The sequence below is a fragment of the Mytilus trossulus genome, chromosome 14, assembly GCF_036588685.1.
Source record: "Mytilus trossulus isolate FHL-02 chromosome 14, PNRI_Mtr1.1.1.hap1, whole genome shotgun sequence".
Taxonomy (NCBI): Eukaryota; Metazoa; Mollusca; class Bivalvia; order Mytilida; family Mytilidae; genus Mytilus; species Mytilus trossulus.
In genome coordinates, this window is record NC_086386.1 from 28,544,473 (window position 1) to 28,564,818 (window position 20,346).

At 32.2% G+C, this 20,346-nt stretch overlaps 1 protein-coding gene across 1 annotated transcript; it reads right to left on the minus strand.

The window, feature by feature from the left end:
• Nucleotides 1-432: 432 nt before the first annotated feature.
• LOC134697639 (long-chain fatty acid transport protein 2-like) lies at nucleotides 433-20,135 on the minus strand. The gene is made up of 11 exons (XM_063559922.1): nucleotides 20,032-20,135; nucleotides 9,699-10,057; nucleotides 8,598-8,708; nucleotides 7,628-7,843; nucleotides 6,500-6,658; nucleotides 5,684-5,808; nucleotides 3,715-3,906; nucleotides 3,245-3,338; nucleotides 1,952-2,150; nucleotides 1,582-1,679; nucleotides 433-755 (listed from the first exon to the last, which is right to left on the minus strand). The coding sequence occupies exons 2-11, from the start codon at nucleotides 10,054-10,056 to the stop codon at nucleotides 433-435; spliced, it is 1,875 nt and encodes a 624-aa protein (XP_063415992.1). The 5' UTR covers nucleotide 10,057; nucleotides 20,032-20,135.
• Nucleotides 20,136-20,346: the final 211 nt, after the last annotated feature.

A 20,346-nucleotide genomic window follows, 5' to 3' on the forward strand; every position in this document is an offset into this window, starting at 1 on the left:
TAAAATATTAAGATACGCTATATACATGTACCACAACTCAAATTATACTTTTATAGACTGATCTACAAATGTATATTTTACAACGCCTTTATACTGATTATATACTAGCTTGATAAGTTAAAGTAGCAAAAAATGCCACTAAGTGCGTGTATATTCTATTACTTTCGAAGTAAAACGTTAAGGTTTTCATAAATGATTGAGTAAAAATTGAACGAACAAAAGTAAAAGTAAACATTCAACTTGTCATTGGGACTTTCTAAAAAAAAACATGCATTATACAACAAATGGAAGTTTTTAACGACCTTTACTGGCTATACAGCCCTTGCACGGTCGGTAATTATTGTTGCTTTTCAGAGGTAATATAGGTTTAAAGATACACTTATCAACAATATCTGTTTCAATATCTGTTTCAATATAAATGTTACATCGTGTTCATAGTTTAATATCTTGTTTTTCAATTGCCATGGCTATTTCCATGTCCAAAGTACAATATTTCTGTTTCTTAGTATTAAAGTAATAAAGAGGTTCTTTAACAACAGCAGGATCAAATCCTTCTTTTTTCAGAGTTGCCTTTATTTGTTTGAACGTCGATGTAATGTCTAACATGTGTGTAAATCGTAAAAATCTAGGTATAGCGTATGATTCTAGCTCGTTGATACACCGTTGTTCTATTTGTAAAATCATGTCTTCTGTAGGCTGTTTCTTTTCTGAATCGAATAAGTTGACTGTAGCCATTCCTGCTCTCCCTTCAGAACCTTAAATGCAAATAAATTCATAATTGATAGATATACAGTTTAAATTGTAAATGTTGAATTCATTCTAAGTAGTACTTATTTACAAAAACTTTGGAAGAGGGTTATAATATTCAAAAAGCTAGAAAATGAATGCAAATGCGTTATAAACTATTAAGTGAATATCATATTGAAAAAAAAAACCACATCTAAACACGAGATATTTGAACGCGGGCAAAAACTTAAAATAAACAAGTGATGCACTTAATGTATTTCAGACTATGATTTATTTGAAATGGAAACATTCTTGAATAAAAATTTGAATAGAAACTTATAAAAGTCGAAATGAAAGACAACATATTATATGTCGAAAATTGACGAACAGACAAACACTAGTTCCTAAAGTACTTTCAGAAAACCATTGACACGACAGCACGAACATAGCAGAAAAACAGCGGTGAATTCATCATGTGGTCAGAAAAGATATTCAGTTCTTTTCTTAAATAACACCTGGAATCAATCGTGTTGTTTATACCAATAAAAGCCATACCAAAAGGCTTAAATGCTCCTAGGATAAGCAGTTAAAAGTGATTTTTTTGTGTGGAAAAAAGTGCGACCTATGCTAGAACAACTTTACAGTTATTAGTATTATATTTTTAACTTAGTGATAATCTGCAGAAAAATTAATGACAATTACAGTATTTTATTTTCGCAGGTGTAAAATTTTGCGATTTTCATTGAATATTAAAGGTTTAAGAAATATTTTGTTGGTTATTATTTTGGCAGACTCGCGAAAATAACCCTCTATACGGTAATTTCAGATTCAGATTATTATATAAGACCACTATACCTGGGACAAGAACTCCGTAGACACATGTATCTATTATAAATGGTAGCTCTGTGATAATGTTAGCTACTTGAGTTGTTGAAACATTTTCACCTTTCCATCTAAAAATGTAACAAAAAAAAATAGACGTATAGTTTGCATTCAAATTACTTTTATTTAAATTTATCTGCGTTAGAATAACGTTATTTTTAAGCCTTTGCAATACAAAATGGAAATAAATGTAGCAAAAGAAGTATTTAAAACATGTAGCAATTATTAATAAATATAATATGACAATCGTGACCCCCCTTATAATTAATTATCAATCAAATGAAATATGTAAAATTAATTTACCAATATCCAAAAACATATAATCAACTTAGTAATGATTTACCTATATGTATCTCCAAGCCTATCATAGAAATAACAATAATGGTTTTCGTCATGGTAAAACAGGTCTCCAGAATTAATGTAAATATCTCCTTTTTTATAAACGTCATGGATAAGTTTCCGTTTGGTTGCTTCGTTCCGGTTTTTGTATCCTTCAAAAGGAGTTTGTTCACTGAGTGAACAAATAAGAAGTCCAGGTTCATCTAAAATCATCACATTACTAAACTTTAACCATTGTACAATAATAGCAACATCGGGTTTAATTACTTTGATGGCCATTTTTCTTGTTCAAAAGACTTTTCTGTTTAATATTAACCATGTGCAGCTTGCAATTGACAATTATGAGTATGAACTATTTTGTTTTAGAAAATGTACTGCTTTCTAATATATTGTTTTTGTCCGGGCTCAATTTGGTGGTTTCACATACCTATGAAGTCCATCCGAATTACTTTTGCATAGAGTTCCTCGCTGATGATAGGGATCGTCTTATATTAACGATTGAGACGTTATTCCATTTTTGTTCTCGGTGTTGAAGGCCTCACTGTGATACGAAAAACATCAATAGAACGCTGTCCCTTTGCTTTGTGTGATTTTGATTTGTATGTTTTAGAACATATACATGGCTCCCGTTATAACATACCATAAATGTTTGTCCCGAGTCAGGTGCCCGTATTTCAGAGGTTGTTGGTTGTTGTTGTGATACATATTTGTTTGTTGTTAATTATTTTGTAAATTCACAAAAATGACCGAGAGACATCTTTCTGTTTTTTTTGTATTGGGGTTACTCTATTTGCTAAAAAGTGACTGCCAGCTCGAGTCTGGACTGTTTTATTGAAATTTCCACATATAGAATCATATTCAAAACAGTGTGGTCCTGGCCATTGATTGACGACCTAAATTATCCCATTGACTGGGACAGATTAGGCGAACGTTTGTCTGTAACGACCATTGCTCACTTCTTACTTATTATAGATTTTGAACTGTCTTTAAAACGCCTTTAATAATAAAATAATTCGAAAAATTATTCCGGAATAACCTTTATGTTTTGATTTATATTATTGATATAAATCAACACATCGTATTATTCCGGATTCGTTTTTCGAACTGCTTTATTTAGGTGTTTAGAACCTTTGGTGACCCCACAGATTCTGTGTCTTTAACAAGTACATAGTGAGCAGTGATTGTTACCGACAAACGTTCACCTAATCTGTCCCAGCCAATGGGATAATTTAGGTCGTCAATCATGGCCAGGACCACGCTGTTTTGAATATGATTCTAATTGTATCCATATACCTACAAGGCGCAGCTGTAATGCAATGGCCTTTTTCATCCCGTACAGGTTGGTCCATATCTGTGTCAAACTTCACAAAGTTGGTCCGAAAGATTCGTTTCTAAACAAGAAAATCAAATGATTTATCAATTATTGTGCGCCAGCTTAGAGCAGCATATCCTCCGCAAAATCTTGAGTAGTGCGTTTGCTTTTTTGTAGTCCGGATAGTTTTGAACTTGTAGTAGCCATACCCTTCCGAAACAACTTTTTTTTTGTCACGGTTTGTTGTTTTATTGTCTGAATATATAGTTTTATTCAAGTTCAATATGTTTAGTTTTAAGTCGTACAATTTTGATAACATTAATAAATTATGAATGATTGATTGTGTTATGAAAGTTCAGTTGCAAACATTGAAATTCATGACCTAAATTAAGACAATACCAAATCAATAACTATAAGGTTGGCCTACTGTATAATATATTCTACTGAAGTCTTACGATCAATGGAGAAACTCTGCCAACTGAACCAACAGCGTTTTCAATATTTATGAATCCTACTGGCATTTCAGTTGCACCATAAAACTCTAGAATTTGGTCAATCTTAAACTTCTTTTGAAACATTGTCCACACGTCTTTCCTAAGTCCATTTCCAAGCGCAACTCTTATCTTATGATTTGTATCATAATCGCTCTTTAATATATAAAGTTAAAAAAATATGTAAAAAAATAAGTTAGAAGAGACAAGAAAAAGTCGTTAAGTCTCATTGTAAACATATATGCAAAACATTGACAATTTATTAAAAACTTATATACACATGGAAAAAAGTATTGCAACACCAAATTGAAATTGAAATTAAAAACACACTCTTTATTGTTTTGTAATATAATTTGGTAAAATAGAATTAGTTAAACATTATTTTAGTATCACCGGAGTTTAATCAATAAATATCGACTCGATAAGTTCTTATCTGCACAAGCAGCTTCTGTACCCATAAACAGCAAAACAGATTTTTTTTATCCTCATTGTTTTCAACACTTTAAATAACCAAGTTTTTAAAGTTATGTGATTGACACCTTGTAATGGGTCCTCGACAACTCTTAACTGCAGCAAGATGGCAGATTATCAACATGAGAGAAGCAGGTTTGTCGCTGTAACAACTGCACGTATTGTTGGTCATCACCATTCCTCTATATGTCGTTTTGAGAATAACAATCATGCAATAAATAAAGACCTTCCGAGATAATGAAGACCCCACCCCGTTTACCATTTGCTGCATAATGAAGGTTGGTCAGAAGGAAACCCATTGCCTACAATACAATTCTAAAAAGAGAGTGGTGGGTATACGGGAGCCTTTTAACAAGAACTGTTCGACATCGACTCATCGCTACTTGTTATTGTGCGATAATACCATTTCGGAGACCTTTGCTTACGGACAGACACACAGTTTTCCATATCCAATGTAGTGCACAGCACGCCAAAGTTTAAAATTAGCATCGTGAAGGAAGATCCATTGTTCCAATAAAATTCGGTTCATCTTCCTTGGCCCAGTCGAAGCCCGGATTTGAACCATATCGAGCATATATGGGACACAATTGGGCGAAAAGTGCGCGAAAGGACACCCTAGGTCAAACACATCATGAAATAAACACCTTAGCAACAAATTAGTTGATTTATGGCAGGAATCAGAAGACGTTATGATGCGGTTATCCGTTTGAAAGGAGGTTGCGCACAAAGTATTAATTATTTGGCGTATAACGATCACCCATGATGTAAACATTCATCTGAAGATTAATTTTGAAATGTCTGACATTGTAAAGTTCGACTACAGTAAAAGCTGTGAAATGCAATTTTTTGTATAAAAAAAACACTTCATTTTTTAATTAAAAATCTGGTTATATAAATCATTTTTTTTCAAACATTTTTTATTCGTTTAAATGCCAATGTTATCATAAACTATGTTTCAATAATATTATACAAATATTTTATTATATTTCATCCAAAAAAGAGGCTGTTTTTCAAGTTTTAACAAATCAAGGTGTTGCAATACATTTTTTGTCCATGTGTATATATGAAGATACCAATGGGCTTAAAACATAAGTTGTAGAATAGAAGAATGCATAGCGAATATCCATCCATCAAGCTAAATTAAATCAAGATAAAATATCAACAAAATAAAGTAAGAGAAAAAATAAAATAAAATAAAGAAAAAACTACAACAAAATTCACAAAAAACTTACCTCGTCAAAATGTTCATTATCTTATAAGTCAAGTACATTTAAAAAAAAGGTATGCATGATTCAAGATAATTACTTTTCATGGTATTTGTTGTTTCCTGGTGCCTCTTGAACAATAAACCCTACATTCTTTGTCTTAATAAGTTAAAAGCTACACAGGACACACAGAGTTTAAACATATTCATGAATGGACATTTTAAGTCTATTTTCTGTTCTTCTTATTTCATACAAACCTTTGGTGAGTTGACCAAATATCGACACATTTCACCCACATAATGAATCATTGTGACATTGTTCAGATGGCATTCTTCAAAGAATTTACTGGCAGAAAACTTTTCCGCCAAAACGATTGTAACTCCTTCAAAGAATATAAAAGAGCATACGTTACTTAGCTTTATACAGATCATAACTCAGTCAGTATAGGTCGTTTTTTTTTATTTAGACTATGTAATGGATCTCATCCTTTTAAATAAAAATAACGGGTCGTTCTTTTGAATAAAAGTGCAATTTTTGCGAACTTTTATTCTTTAACTATATTTTAAAGAATGCAATGTCCATCAAATTTCAATATTGAGGGTTTTTTTATCAAGTTTTTGTTATTTCCACTATATAACATCGATTTGAAACGGCATCCGTATTGTCTAATACAATCACAGTTATTTCCGTTAAGAGACTGTATAGGAAATACAATTGCTCTTCCTATATCCCAATTGCTTAATTTTTTATTTCAAAAAGTAACACATGATACCTTATTTTACCATTTGTGCTTGTATGTATTAATTTCAGTTCTCCATCAGTATAAGCTTTATTTGAAAATAATTCTTATTAATATCTTTTTCGAAATTAAATGTTTAAAATAGTATTAATGAATTTTTAAACGTTCATTTAATTAAAAACAAAAGACAGGAATTACACTTTTATAGATATTCTCCAACATCTTTACTGTAAAAGTTGATGACGACCTGTATAAGTTTTACCTGGAGCGTACAGATTTGAATCTCACACAAATTTCAAAATGCGACGAAGACTATTATGTAATGTGTTCATACCATTTTTCCGTGATGTCCCAATTCCTATAAGACATCCAGCTGAATGATATAAAGGAAGACATTCGTACAATATATCATCTGGTGTCACGTGACAATAGCTGTATAGAAACCCACCAATTATACACTTTGTATGTTTCACGATAGCAGGTTTTGGTAAGCCTTTGGAAGAAAAATAATAAAACAATGAAATAAACAACTCATCACTGTTTTTTAATAACACTGATATAATGAGAAATGTATGTATAAAGTAAAATCACAAAAATACTGAACTTAGAGGAAAATCAATTAGGAAAGTCCATAATCACATGGCAAAGTCAAATAACAAAACGCATCAAAAACGAATGAACATATTCCTGACTTGGTACAGGCATTTCCAAATGTAGAAAATGGTGGATAAGCTCATAATACAGTTTTAAATAGCTCACCAAACCGAGGTAAATCTAGTGTTGAAAATATTTTACAGTACAATGCATGGCATTAGACCGTTGTTTTTTTACCGTTGGAATGGTTTTACACTAGTAATTTTGGGGCCCTTTGTAGCTTGTTGTTCGGTGTGAGCCAAGGCTCCGTGTTGAAGGCCGCACATTGACCTATAATGGTTTACTTTTTATTAAATTGTTATTTGGATGGAGAGTTGTCTCATTGGCACTCACACCACATCTTCCTATATTTATCGAGTGTGTAGGTAAAGGTAATATGTTTAAATTGGTTAGCTTGCAATCGGTCTGAAGGACTAGACTTCAAAAAGTAGGGTAGCCTGCAATTCAGTGGTTGTCGATTGTTTATGTGTTACATATTTGTTTTTCGTTCATTTTTTTAAATACATGCAAATAAGGCCGTTAGTTTTCTCGTTTGAATTGTTTTACATTGTCTTATCGGGGCCTTTTATAGCTGACTATGCGGTATGGGCTTTGCTCATTGTTGAAGGCCGTACAGTGACCTATAGTTGTTTAATGTTTGTGTCATTTTGGTCTTTTGTGGATAGTTGTCTCATTGGCAATCATACCACATTCTTTTTTATAGTATACCTAATCTAATAATGACTTAACGGTTCAGGTATCAAGGAAGCTAAAACTTTACCTACACACTCAATGCATTTAGCTGTAACTACTCAGTAAAAATGTTTACCTGTTGTACCCGAGGTAAATATCAAACAATTTGTAGACTTCATGGTGACACTCGACCTCTTGTCACGTGGTATTCTTTGGTCAGCTGCTGTTTTAAGATCATCTGCTAAGCTTTTAAACCTAGACGGTATGTCGCTGTTTGGAGGTTCTAATGTGTAGAATTCTATGTCTTTTAAGTCATTGGCAATATCGTCTATAGCCTGGTATAAATATATGCCTATAACGATAGAAAAAAAAACATATTTGATATCATTATTTCAGATTGTTTTACATAAATCTGAGGATAATTTTCCGACTGTCTGTTGCTGCATCTAATTTAAAATAAATCTTTAGCGCTTACCAATCATGTGTTAACTCTGTCACATTCTTAATGAGATTAGTATTTAGCCGCCAAGTATTTCAACAGTTGTTTTATGCAACAACTTTATGATGTTGTTTGCTATTTGTTTGTTTTCGTTTATATTTGATTTAGCATTAATCAGAACGTTGTTACTCACTTTTAAACAGTTTCACTCTTTCTGTAAGTTAGTTTGGATGTTTAACGTCCTATAAAACAACCAAATGTTTTGATATAAGTCGGATGGTTTTTCGTCATCTTGTTATACATATCATTTGATGGACGTACGCTGACTTGTGTTAATAGTTTCATTCTCGTTTGAGGATACAAGTTCTCTGACGAACTGTTGTCTCATTGTCTATCATATCAGAACCCGCACCTTTCATATTGCGCAATTTCTTTTTCAGTGACTTAGTGTACATGTAAAAAACTATCTTATTTATTATATAATACGTTTCATTGATACATGAATCCAGCAATAGTTGGTTGTAAATTTTTCATCGTTGACATTTTGTCTTTCTGCATTTTTAAATTATAATATCAAAATCTTAATATAAATTTAATGATGAAACCTATGCTATAGACCCAGATCTACGCGTCAAAATTTGAATTGCATAAAAAGTTTTAAAGTTACCACTATTCATAAAGATGGCCTTTGCGCCACCTATTGTTAAACTGTGGAGTAATGTCTTCTTCCTCTGATGAAAGTTAATGAAGGCAACTTCCACTCCAATTTTCTCAAAACCTAAAAGTATTTCAATAAGGATACAATTGACTAAAATAATATGTGAATCAAAGTTATATTTTAAGTAACTAAAATTTAACATGAATGTATTAGTAAAGTGACTACGTTTACTTTAATAGAACTTGTGCAATCATTTTATTGTCTAAAATGCATTAACAGAAAATTCAAGTGAACTTTTCCATTCTCAATTTTATTATTTAAGTTAACGTCCATGAAAACCTTAGTTATTCCACTGATCGAAATAGATGTGTGTGTATATTTCAGTTAAATACTCATGAACCAGTACCTATTCCTGGAGCAACCTGGTGAGAGGTCGTCCGTGTTTAAAGGCTTATAATTTTGCCCATGAGTACATGATTTATTGACGAACGATTTTTTTCTGGTCTCTGTCTTAGATTCGTTGCTGTCTAATTGTTCATTCGATTTCTCACTTTTATCAAATCGAATTCCTAATCATACATTTGATATAATATAGTTTCTTTTGAAAGTATCTGTACAATATCAGGAATATGAAAGTTGTTTTCAGGCGGTCAGTTGTTAGTGCATCAAGAAACAATGTACAGGACTTTGCCAAGCATTCAAAAATGTCATGTTTTATGGATTTCCCTTCTTTAATTTTGTCATTGAGTTAGGTGTTTTTTTATCACCTCTCTTTTTTATATTTATAAATTAACTGTTTACAAATATTTGAATTTTTGAAATACTAAGGATTTTCTACCTCAGGCATAGATTACCTTAGCTGTATTTGGCAAAACTTTTAGGAATTTTGGTCCTCAATGCTCTTCAACTTCGTACTTTATTTTGGCCTTTTTAACTTTTTTGGATTCGAGCGTCACTGATGAGTCTTTTGTAGACAAAACGCGCGTCTGGCGTATATACAAAATTTAGTCCTGGTATCTATTATGAGTTTAATATTATCTAAACTTACCAATTCCCCTTTTGGATTATGTCTTGAAGTTTGGTGCTTTATCACCTATATACTAAACTTACCAAACCAGGTCCAAACAAATGCCGGTTCATTGTACATCAGCATAGCTACAGTATCACCTTGTTTTATTCCTAATCCCAATGCTACATTGGCCAATTTATTTGCCATTTTATCCACTTCCATGAAACTGTACGACACGCCTTTATAGATGATCATGGGCTTTGTAGTAAACTTATCAGCTGTTTTCTCAAAGATATCGATTGGCAGTATATTTCTTCTCTTGCATGTCGCCAAATCCTTTCCGAGTCCTATTACCAGTTTTAAAAATTTGAAATCACTACGTAACCATGGTAATTTTAATTTTACTAACAGGTATATACCACCAATTGCACCAGCTACTGTTGCTAATATCATAAACATTCTATAAAAAGAAACATTATTTCAAATTAAACTAAAATGATAAGCAAGTGTTAAATGAATATGTAATCAGCATGATTGAGGAACGACATATTTAGGACTAGATCAGTACACATATATACCGTCATTATATCAAATAGAATAGATGAACAGTATAATTTCCGCGGGGGTGTACAACGTATGTTTTTAAGAATTTTCATCCGGTACGTATACGGTTGAGATAAAATATAGTGCATTTTTTTAAAGTAAAATAAGTAACGGAATTAAACCTTTGAAATATTTGCCACTGGACTTAAAGCATTCAAAAATAATCTTAATCAATAATTATACAGTGTATATAAATTGCGAATCCAGCTAGTTCATTTTTACTGTTATATTGTAGAATAAAGGATCATGGGAAAACTGTATTTGTTTACGTTTTGAAAATATCAAGTTAAAGGATTTTAAGTTAAGTTTTAACATATTTTCATTGTGATATGTCTTTATAATATACAAACATAGCATTAAAGTTCAAATACGTGTTATAAAAGCATCATAATATAGCATATCGATTATTGAAAGCGATCCATTTTAACTATAGATGCGATGAATTATCACTGTTAGTGCAGTCATTATTAATGTAGAATTTTCAAAGATGCGAGGAATTTTTATTGTAGAATTATGTGATAAATGCACTTGCAACAAATGAAAAAAAACTTAGTTGATGACTTATGAATTTATGATACATGTATTTTTAAATTGAAATACAAACTCCTCATTCATTCTACATCAAATATATATATATAGCTTTTCAAACTTGTAACAAAAGCGATTCTCAAAATGTCATATTCTCCTTGATTTTAACTTGTATAGGGAATCACTGGAGCGTGACAGCAGCGGGCCCTCTTTGGCAGTCAGTGGGCCCCTACTTATGAAAAATTCTAGATCCGCGAATGGATACTACCGCAAGGGTAAAACCATGCACATTTGGGTTATTGTACACGAAATGCATGCTACAATTCATTTTTGTTGATTTTAGACCCTTTGGAACTCTATGTGGGCTATTTCAGCAACTATGCAAAAAATCCCCAAACTAGATACACGGTTAGATTCAGCATGTCAACGAATTCCAAATATCTATATTAAAGGACTTTTGTCTATAAATTTGGACCCCACAAAATTGAAAAAGGGACCAAAAATATGAAAAAAAAATGCATGCATCGGATACATTTGTTATTGAATGCATGACTGTAACAATAGGATGAATATACAAAAAAATCTAATTCTGGGGTCTCATTGGGGAGTCTGATCCCGGATCCCGCTTACTGTTTTGGCAGATTCCCGTATTCCGCTTATTGTTTTGTCAGATTCCCGTATCCCGCTTATACTATGCAATTCTATTTTTTTGTAATTATCCGTGTCCCGCTAGACTTTATTTCCCGTTTTTCAACTACACAATCATTTGACTTTCACCTGTCACGCTTGCAAAAAATCGGCAATCCGGCGCGACGCTTATACCCAAATGCGACCCACTATTTTACTCTAAGCCCATTATAAATATATTAAAAAAGTAGCGTGGATTTTTTTATCCCTTTTTATCCCGTGTCGTTTGGTTTTTGAGCCATATATAGATGTCGTATGTGACAAAGAGACAACTCTCCATCCGAGTCACAATTTAAAAAAAGTAGACCATTATACGTCAAAATACGGTCTTCAACATGGAGTCTTGGTTCACACCGAACAGCAAGTTATAAAGGGCCCCAATGTAAAACCTTTTATACGGGAAAACAAATGTGCAATCTATATCAAGATGTACGTAATTAGTGGTGAAGTGTCATGGAAATGGATAAAAAAAATAAGGTTAAAGATCCCTATACGCTTTATAAGAAACTAAATGGAATAAATTTGAAATAAATGTTATTTCTATTGAATTTATTAGAGTGTTTTAAAACCAAACTTTCCTCCGTAAGTTAATTTTTATCAAATCTTTCTCTTACTTTATCTATTGTTTGAGCAAGTCGGCTAAATTAAGGCTTTTTACAGCTAATTTCCTAATGCATGTAAAGCAAAACTTTGGTTGGCTTGCTTGCTTTGTTTGTATAATTGTTTATAAAAACTTTGTAAATAAGATTGACATTTTTAAACAATATGAATAGGCATAGTTTAACCTGTATTTTTAATATTTGAATTAAATTGGGTGTTATCATAATGATTATCCAATAAAAAAAAGCAAGCAAATCAACTAAAGTCTTGCTCTACATGCTTAAAGAAATGAGCTGTAATAGATAAAAAAAAATAATTATACAGTGAAAATGCACCGCATATACAATAATAATGATTCGCTCCACAGTGAAAATGAAAGAATAGTATCATTATTCGACAGTAAACATGACTAGCATTACGAAATCGTCATAGTGGAATTTAGTTAAATATGAAGAAACTGAATGACAAAGCATATTCTACGTTATACAACTTTAATAATTGTATTAAAATGAATATTTTTTACTGCAACAACATCTTACTTGTTAGTTATAAAGCACCTGCACGATCTGTTCGTGAAATGTTCTAAATATTCACCTATTTTGGTATATATTTCACAGCTGGATGGCTTTAGGCGCGATAAAACCCCGCTCGCATCTCTTACTTTGTTTTATTAGTATTATGTATTTCTGAACATATACATTTTAACTAATTTTCTTCATTTTCTTCAAAAATTAAAAAACGTTCGTCTGTTTATTTATCATTCTACATTAGACATTTATGGCATATACAGTAAAAATGATATTTTAGGATACTCCAAATTTAGACAGGGTGAACACTTTGTTGCTATTTACATGTATTAACCTCAAAATTTAAGTAACTATACTGCTCACTTCACATACCACACATTCTATAATTTCTTTAGATCTACTGGATATGAATTCTTGACCTTACTACTGTACACCACTTATACCCAGGATGTTTATTACAGCAAAATAACGCCCACTATTAAGGACGAGGATTTGTTAATGTTAACCGCTGAATATAACCGGCTTTCTATTTGACGGACTCACATTGAATACAGAACAATACTTTAAACGTATTATTTCACATAGTAACAGTCCACAGGAAAAAATATAACATTACTCGGACACAATGTTCAGTACCAACAAACAGAAGAAGCATGTCAATTCGACCTGCTTTGATACTATAACTGCCCTTGAATTGTTGGTATATAAAATTTTGGTTCGCTTTCGAGATTCCGTATATCGTCAAGTTATCGGAATTCCGATAGGGACTTACTGTGCAACACTAAGTGGAGCTTAATATCATAATTATTGATGAAAGAGATGATATTCCAATTCCCATTATGAATTGTCCATTTTTAGATGTTGACGTTCTCTTGTCACCATCTCACAGTGTTTATATATCTCATCTTGTTCAATTCGCTCGTGTATGTACCAACGTATTTGACTTTAACGAAAGAAACCTATGCATTACTGAAACATTATTACACCAGTGTTTTTGATTAAAATTAGTCAAAACATTTACAAATGTTATCATCCGTACAAGGACACCGTTCGTAAATATAAATCAACAAGGGTTGAAATCTCACAAAAAAAATTGAGAATGGAAATGGGGAATGTGTCAAAGAGACAACAATCCGACCAAATAAAAAAACAACAGCAGAAGGTCACCAACAGGTCTTCAATGTAGCGAGAAATTCCCGCACCCGGAGGCGTCCTTCAGCTGGCCCCTAAACAAATATATACTAGTTCAGTGATAATGAACGCCATACTAATTTCCAAATTGTACACAAGAAACTAAAATTAAAATAATACAAGACTAACAAAGGCCAGAGGCTCTTGACTTGGGACAGGCGCAAAAATGCGGCGGGGTTAAACATGTTTGTGAGATCTCAACCCTCCCCCTATACCTCTAACCAATGTAGAAAAGTAAACGCATAACAATACGCACATTAAAATTCAGTTCAAGATAAGTCCGAGTCTGATGTCAGAAGATGTAACCAAAGAAAATAAACAAAATGACAATAATACATAAATAACAACAGACTACTAGCAGTTAACTGACATGCCAGCTCCAGACTTCAATTAAACTGACTGAAAGATTATGATTTCATCATATGAACATCAGGCACAATCCTTCCCGTTAGGGTTTTAGTAATATACCATCATAACATATATGAGAAGAACATAACCCGTGTCATGCCAACAACTGTTTTTAGAATAAATTTGTTTAGTTCCGACGCAAAGACCTTATCAGTGACTCAATATCAACGCCAAAATATGCAATCTTTAACGACTTGACAACAGTATCGTAATTATATCCCTTCTTAATAAGTCTATTCAAAGGTTTTGTAAGTTTCTGAGGTGAATACTGACACCTTTGAGCTTTATAAAGAATATTTCCATAAAACATGTTTTATCCCGCTGTATTGTTTTTGCGCCTGTCCCACGTCAGAAGCCTCTTGCCTGTGTTAGTCTTATATGATTTTTACTTTGGGTTCATTTTTATGATTTGACGTCCCTGAACTATTTCACTATTTTTGCTTAGTGGCCAGCTGTGAGATTTTCTCGCGTTGTTGAAGACCCGTTGGCAGTTTTCATCTGTTTTCTGCTGTATGGTCGGATTGTTGTCTCTTTGACACATTCTTAATTTCCTTTCTCAATTTTAATACTCTATAGAAAAACTTTTGCCCTTTGTGTATGTACAAATATGATCATTAACCTTGACATACACTAGTAGAACTATCACTCGATCTCTCTATTATGGTAAACAGCTCGGTCGTTTTAAAATGTCAGTCAAAGATACATTGGGTCGAGATCTCATCAACAGCAATAAAACTAAGTTATAAGTAACATGTTCTTGGATTAATTTGCACTTCTCATAAGTGCAAATTGGAACCACACTTTTTTTTGTCGTAGAGTCATCAAATTTGGCAATAATGTACCTCTGGGGATAAATAACACAATACAAAAAAAAATTTGGTGTGGCTCGCCCGGTTCGGCAACTGGAGTGAAAATAGTGACAAAATCCTGTAGGATATTTTTTTCTCCCATAGGATTTTTAAAAATCCTACCGGATTTTGAGAAATCCTATAGGATAAAGTCATAATCCCATAGGATATTTTTTATATCCTACAGGATATTTAAATCCTAAGGGATTTGTAATCCCTTAGGAGAATAAAAATATCCTATGGGATATATTTTCTCCCTTAGGATTAAAAAAGTCCCTTAGGAAAAATAAAAGCATTTCCTATAGGATATTTTTTATCCTACAGGATATTAGTCTAATAAAATAATCCCATGGGATTAAAAATATCCGATAGGATTAAGTAATATCCTAAGGGATTTCATTACAGAAAAAATATCCTGTGGGATAAAAAAGAATCCTAAGGGTAATAAATAAATCCTAAAGGAGATTAAAAATCCTAAGGGAGATTAAAAATCCTATGGGAGATCAAAGCAACTCATAAGAGAGAAAAAAAATCCTATGGGAGAAAGAAATATTCTATAGGAGAAATAAGTATCCTATAGGAGAATTAAATATCTTATTAGGGAAAAATCTATTTGTGAACAAAACCAAAGAACAGAGAATAGTTCTATATGTTTTTGTAGTAGGTATGGATATTATTTTATTGGAGCAGACCAAATATTCCCAGATATTACTGTTTAAGAATTATTAATTTGTCTACCAATAATACAAATTACCGATAAGTGTACTTCAAACATGGAGCTTGCATTGAGTTACTGCTACTGGTCCGTTTGTTATTTTGTGTTTATTATTGCCATTTGCGCAGTTTCTTCTGTTACCTATTTCTACATCTGACTCTGGCTTCTTTTAAATCGAGTTTTCTCTTGTTTAATGCATTGTGAATGTTTATTCCTCATTTGCTAAAGGAATAGGGGCCGGTTGAAATATCAAAAGTCATGAGTATACATTCATCGCCTGACTCAAAGCAGAAACCTTTATCCTTTGGTAATCTCATGTGCTTTTTTTCAATTTAAGTTCAAAAGTGCATTTTAGTGTTTAGTGTAGCAACCATTTCACTGAACTATTATACATTATTGTTTAATGACCAAAAGAGGCTCGCCTCTATGTGCGGAATTTTCTTTCTGCATAGAGGACTCGTCATTTTGAACTCATCAGGGTTCCTGTACTCAACCGACTTGTTAGGTACTGAGACATGACTGTGACACCATCTGAATAAAAACTGTGAATAAAATCAGAAGCAATTTTAAAACAAGACATGGTGTTGGGGCTAAGAATACCACCAGCTTTTCATTGAAAGTAATGACAACACAGAAACATGTGTCCAACGGGTATATCCAATACACTACAATTACTTAAACAACTTTGAGAAATCGTACATAAGTGTTTTTGATTTTTATTGAGTATAGCTTTCTTTCCGTGAAGATATTTTTATTGTGGAGATGCCTGAATAGATTTGCCAGTAACCATACTTCTTCGATTGTGTTCTCAATATGCATGTAGTATTTGCAACTGAACATTTACATTAACTTTCAACAATAAATTCTTCAACAAAATTTGACAATAACTGAAATTTTATGGAACTAAAAACTAGATGTAACTAAAGACAGTATTGTTCACCTAGGTCTTTGTGCATCCCTGACAACAGACACATCAACATGTAAGGCAAGAATATCATTCGTAACTAAAACTTTAAAAAAAAAATATTATTGCTGATAATTTCAGAGATTTAAAGGACAAATCATTGTGCTTTAATTTGTTTTATTATACTTCATGTCAAAATGCCAGATTTTGATTGGCTAAAACGAGGGTGTCAATTTACTCTATTACCCTTCATGGAGACGCTTGATCAAGTGTGCGCTTTATTAAGTACGACTCTATCCTATGCCAAATACTCTATCAACCTTCACAGAGACGCTTGATCAAGTGCGCGCTTTATTCAATACGACACTATCCTATGGCAAATACTCTATTACCCTTCACGGAGACGTTTGATCAAATGTGCGCTTTATAAATACGGATTGTTATGTACAAGATGTCACAGTTTATTACTTTATATTTTAAAAAATCGACAGTAATAACAGAAAATTCAGTATAATAAATTAAATAACACTAAGCTGAGAGGGTGATAGAGCAGATTGGAATCCCTTGAAAAAGCATTGTCAACCTTGGCTTCGCCGCGGTTGACAATGTTTTCTCGGGGTACCAATCTGCTCTATCACCCTCTCAGCTATATGTTATTTATATATTATTTCTCTTCCTATAAATATTTTCGTGTGCAGGGCTTTGATGGGCGCCAACTCTTAAATTAGAATATGGTCAGCTTGTTAAAATGTTTATTCATGTATTAAAAAGTTTTATCAAGAAAATGTAATAGAAATGTCGACAATAACAAACTGAGATATTCTATGCTGAAAATAGATATAAATATAATTAGTGGTATGAGTGCTAATACTACAGTTGACTTGGCAATGGAGAAAAAATGTTCCTATCCATCAACAATTTTAAAACTTTACACACTCTGTGTTCTCTTTGATTTTTTTTTTTAATAAAAACCTATCTCAATTTCCAAGTTGTGGTCCCTTACGCGGAATTTTGTTGAAATTTGAAGACTATTAAAAATTTAATAGGTCAAAGAATAGCCTTCAACATTTGAGGCTTTTTATAGCCAAGGCTCCGTTAAGTTGGAACATATTTTATTTAAAAATTGAATAGGTCAAAGAACAGCCTTCAACACGGATCCTTGGAAATTAGAAAATTTGCAATTAGAGGCCGCAATAATAGTAACAGGTCTATTAATATTTACAAAACCTGAAACTTTATATTCTGAGGTTGCCTGGGAATCTCTTTTTGAAAGAATAAGGATGTAGTCGTAATTGCGTGTCGATATCTTGTCAATCGTACTGTTGTTTTATCCGACTAACTAACTTTATACGGAAATTTTTTGCATTTTTTTAAATTACCATGGTCTGTTGTTTTTAAAATGTTAATATTGGAATTAAGTAAAAAGTCAAAGTTGAAATCATGAATAAGTGTTCCGTGAAAATTGATTTCGAAAATCTAATTTGTTCATAATTCTTTAAAGTAATAAACTTATTTCAAATAAATTCTGATCTTCCCTCATCTGATCACCAGCATGCCTAAAGGTATTACTTCCAAAGGTATTGTAAGGGGTGTGAGGTGACACGTCCAGGTATTCAAGCGATTTCCTGTCGGACTTGTAAGTTCATGCATCGTTTCACTTCTGCAGGTAATGATCAGTGTACACGGCCGATAACTTATAACTTTCCATTTTGAACTATCAGATGTATAATATACAACTCTGTCTTACTTGTCATAACTAAACTCATACGCTTGTTTATAAATAACATTTCTGGTGTAAAGAATATAATTCATAAAAATATAAATAATACCGAAAAAATAAGATTTGATGAAATTACAATCTATTTAAATATTTTTTCCAAGGTTGAATTTGGGAAAATGTAATATATACTCGATGTCAATAGTGAAGGACAGATTGGAACATACCAGAAAAGTGAAGGACAGATTGTAACATACCAGAAATATTGATTTAAAAAAATGTACGCACTTGTCGACGATTCGTTTATACGACTGGGTAGAAAGTTACGGAACTATAGCGCAATTTAAAATACATACATGTATACATTAAACATAAGAAAAAAACATATATTTTGAATAAATTGGGGTAAAAGTTTTGTAAATAGACTAGTCCACGTATGCCAACAGTATGTAATCATCGAATGTCGATCGACTATTGTATACCAAAAGAAGAAGACGAAGAAGAAGAAGAGAACCAATTTGATTTAGATACAGCAGGAACATGTTCCCAGGATACAGGACGATGTTTAACTTGCTTTGGTTCATTGAAATTGTGGACATAGTAAAATCACAGATTTATATTGACGTTATGCACGGTATTGGTGCCACTTAGCGTTACACGACGTTCCTTATAAAACAACGATTTTGACGTTGTTCCACGGAAAGTTTCAAACGTTCACCTTATATTTTACTCATGTGAAAATGCCGCTTAAAGAACAGAGAATTTCGATGTTGCTTCTTTATATGGTTTTATTTTTTTCAAGTTGGTGCAAATGCAAAATTCCATAGAATTAAAATAGTTTTTAATATTTGAAAAGAATTGTCTGCAACAGTAACACACAATAAAATAACAGTTTTATGTCTTGTAAAATGATTTAAATATATATTAAAGATGTGGTATGATTGCCAATGAGACCACTGAACACAAGAGACCAAATTGACACAACAATAAACAACTATAGGTCACTGTACGGCCTTCAACAATGAGCAAAGTCCATACCGCATAGTCTGTTATACAAGGCCCCAAAATGACAATGTAAAACAATTCAGTCGAGAAAACTAACTGCCTTATTCCTGTTACAATATGAACGAAAAAGTCTGTTTTGTATATATATTTTTTTTTTATCTTCGAAATGTTTTAAAACTTTCAAATGTGAGGCTCTTATTTTATCAACACTTTAATTCTGGGACTATTATAGTAACGTTAATATAATAGTCCAAGAATTTTATCTTTTATTTTTCTTAAACAGTGACTTATATATTGTAGTGTTTAATTTTGTTTTAAAAATTTCAAATTATGAAAAGTATCACATCACTGAAGGATCCAGGGAGGGTTTTCCGGGGATCAGAAGACATCATTTTTGGACGATTTATGTATTTGAAAGGGGACACATACAATGTTGTTAGAACCCCCTTTTACAAATGGCAATATCTACCCCGGTCCAATTCATATTCTTGTTTTATGTACACTATAATTTATATAAACGCACTTACCTGTTTATAAATTTGATAAAATTCAAAATATTTGTCCAAACACAAACATCCGTTCTTTATTTATAACCTATTTGTAGCAATTAGGTCGTGACAAAATATCGTTCAACAAAATACATTATTCATATAACATAGCGATACGCAGTGTTAAAATTTAAATGTACAAATTAAACTTACATTGCAGAAAAAAACCCATCAAACTTTACTCAAGAAATGACAATTGCAAATAGGTTTACATACAAGTGTTTGGTGTAGCACTTAATTCAATTGAACGCGACGTGGGTGAAAATACTATAAGTATCGAATCTTATATTTGGCAAATTCTTTAAGGGACTGAGTAATTTTTGTTTATTATACATGTACTCTTCCTACACAGAGAAAGAATTTTTAAATATTGCAAATTCTTAAAGAGACTGAGTATTTTTTGTTTATTGTACTCTTCCTACACAGAGAAAGATTTTTTAAATATTGCAAATTCTTAAAGAGACTGAG

Excerpts from the sequence above, each read along its gene's own strand:
- LOC134697639 (XM_063559922.1), bottom strand. The coding sequence starts at position 10,056 with ATGTTTATGATATTAGCAACAGTAGCTGGTGCAATTGGTGGTATATAC. Across the intron at positions 3,907-5,683 it reads ATTTGGTCAACTCACCAAAG|AGCGATTATGATACAAATCA; the intron begins GTTTGTATGAAA and ends TATATATTAAAG. Across the intron at positions 2,151-3,244 it reads TTGCATTACAGCTGCGCCTT|ATGAACCTGGACTTCTTATT; the intron begins GTAGGTATATGG and ends TGATGATTTTAG.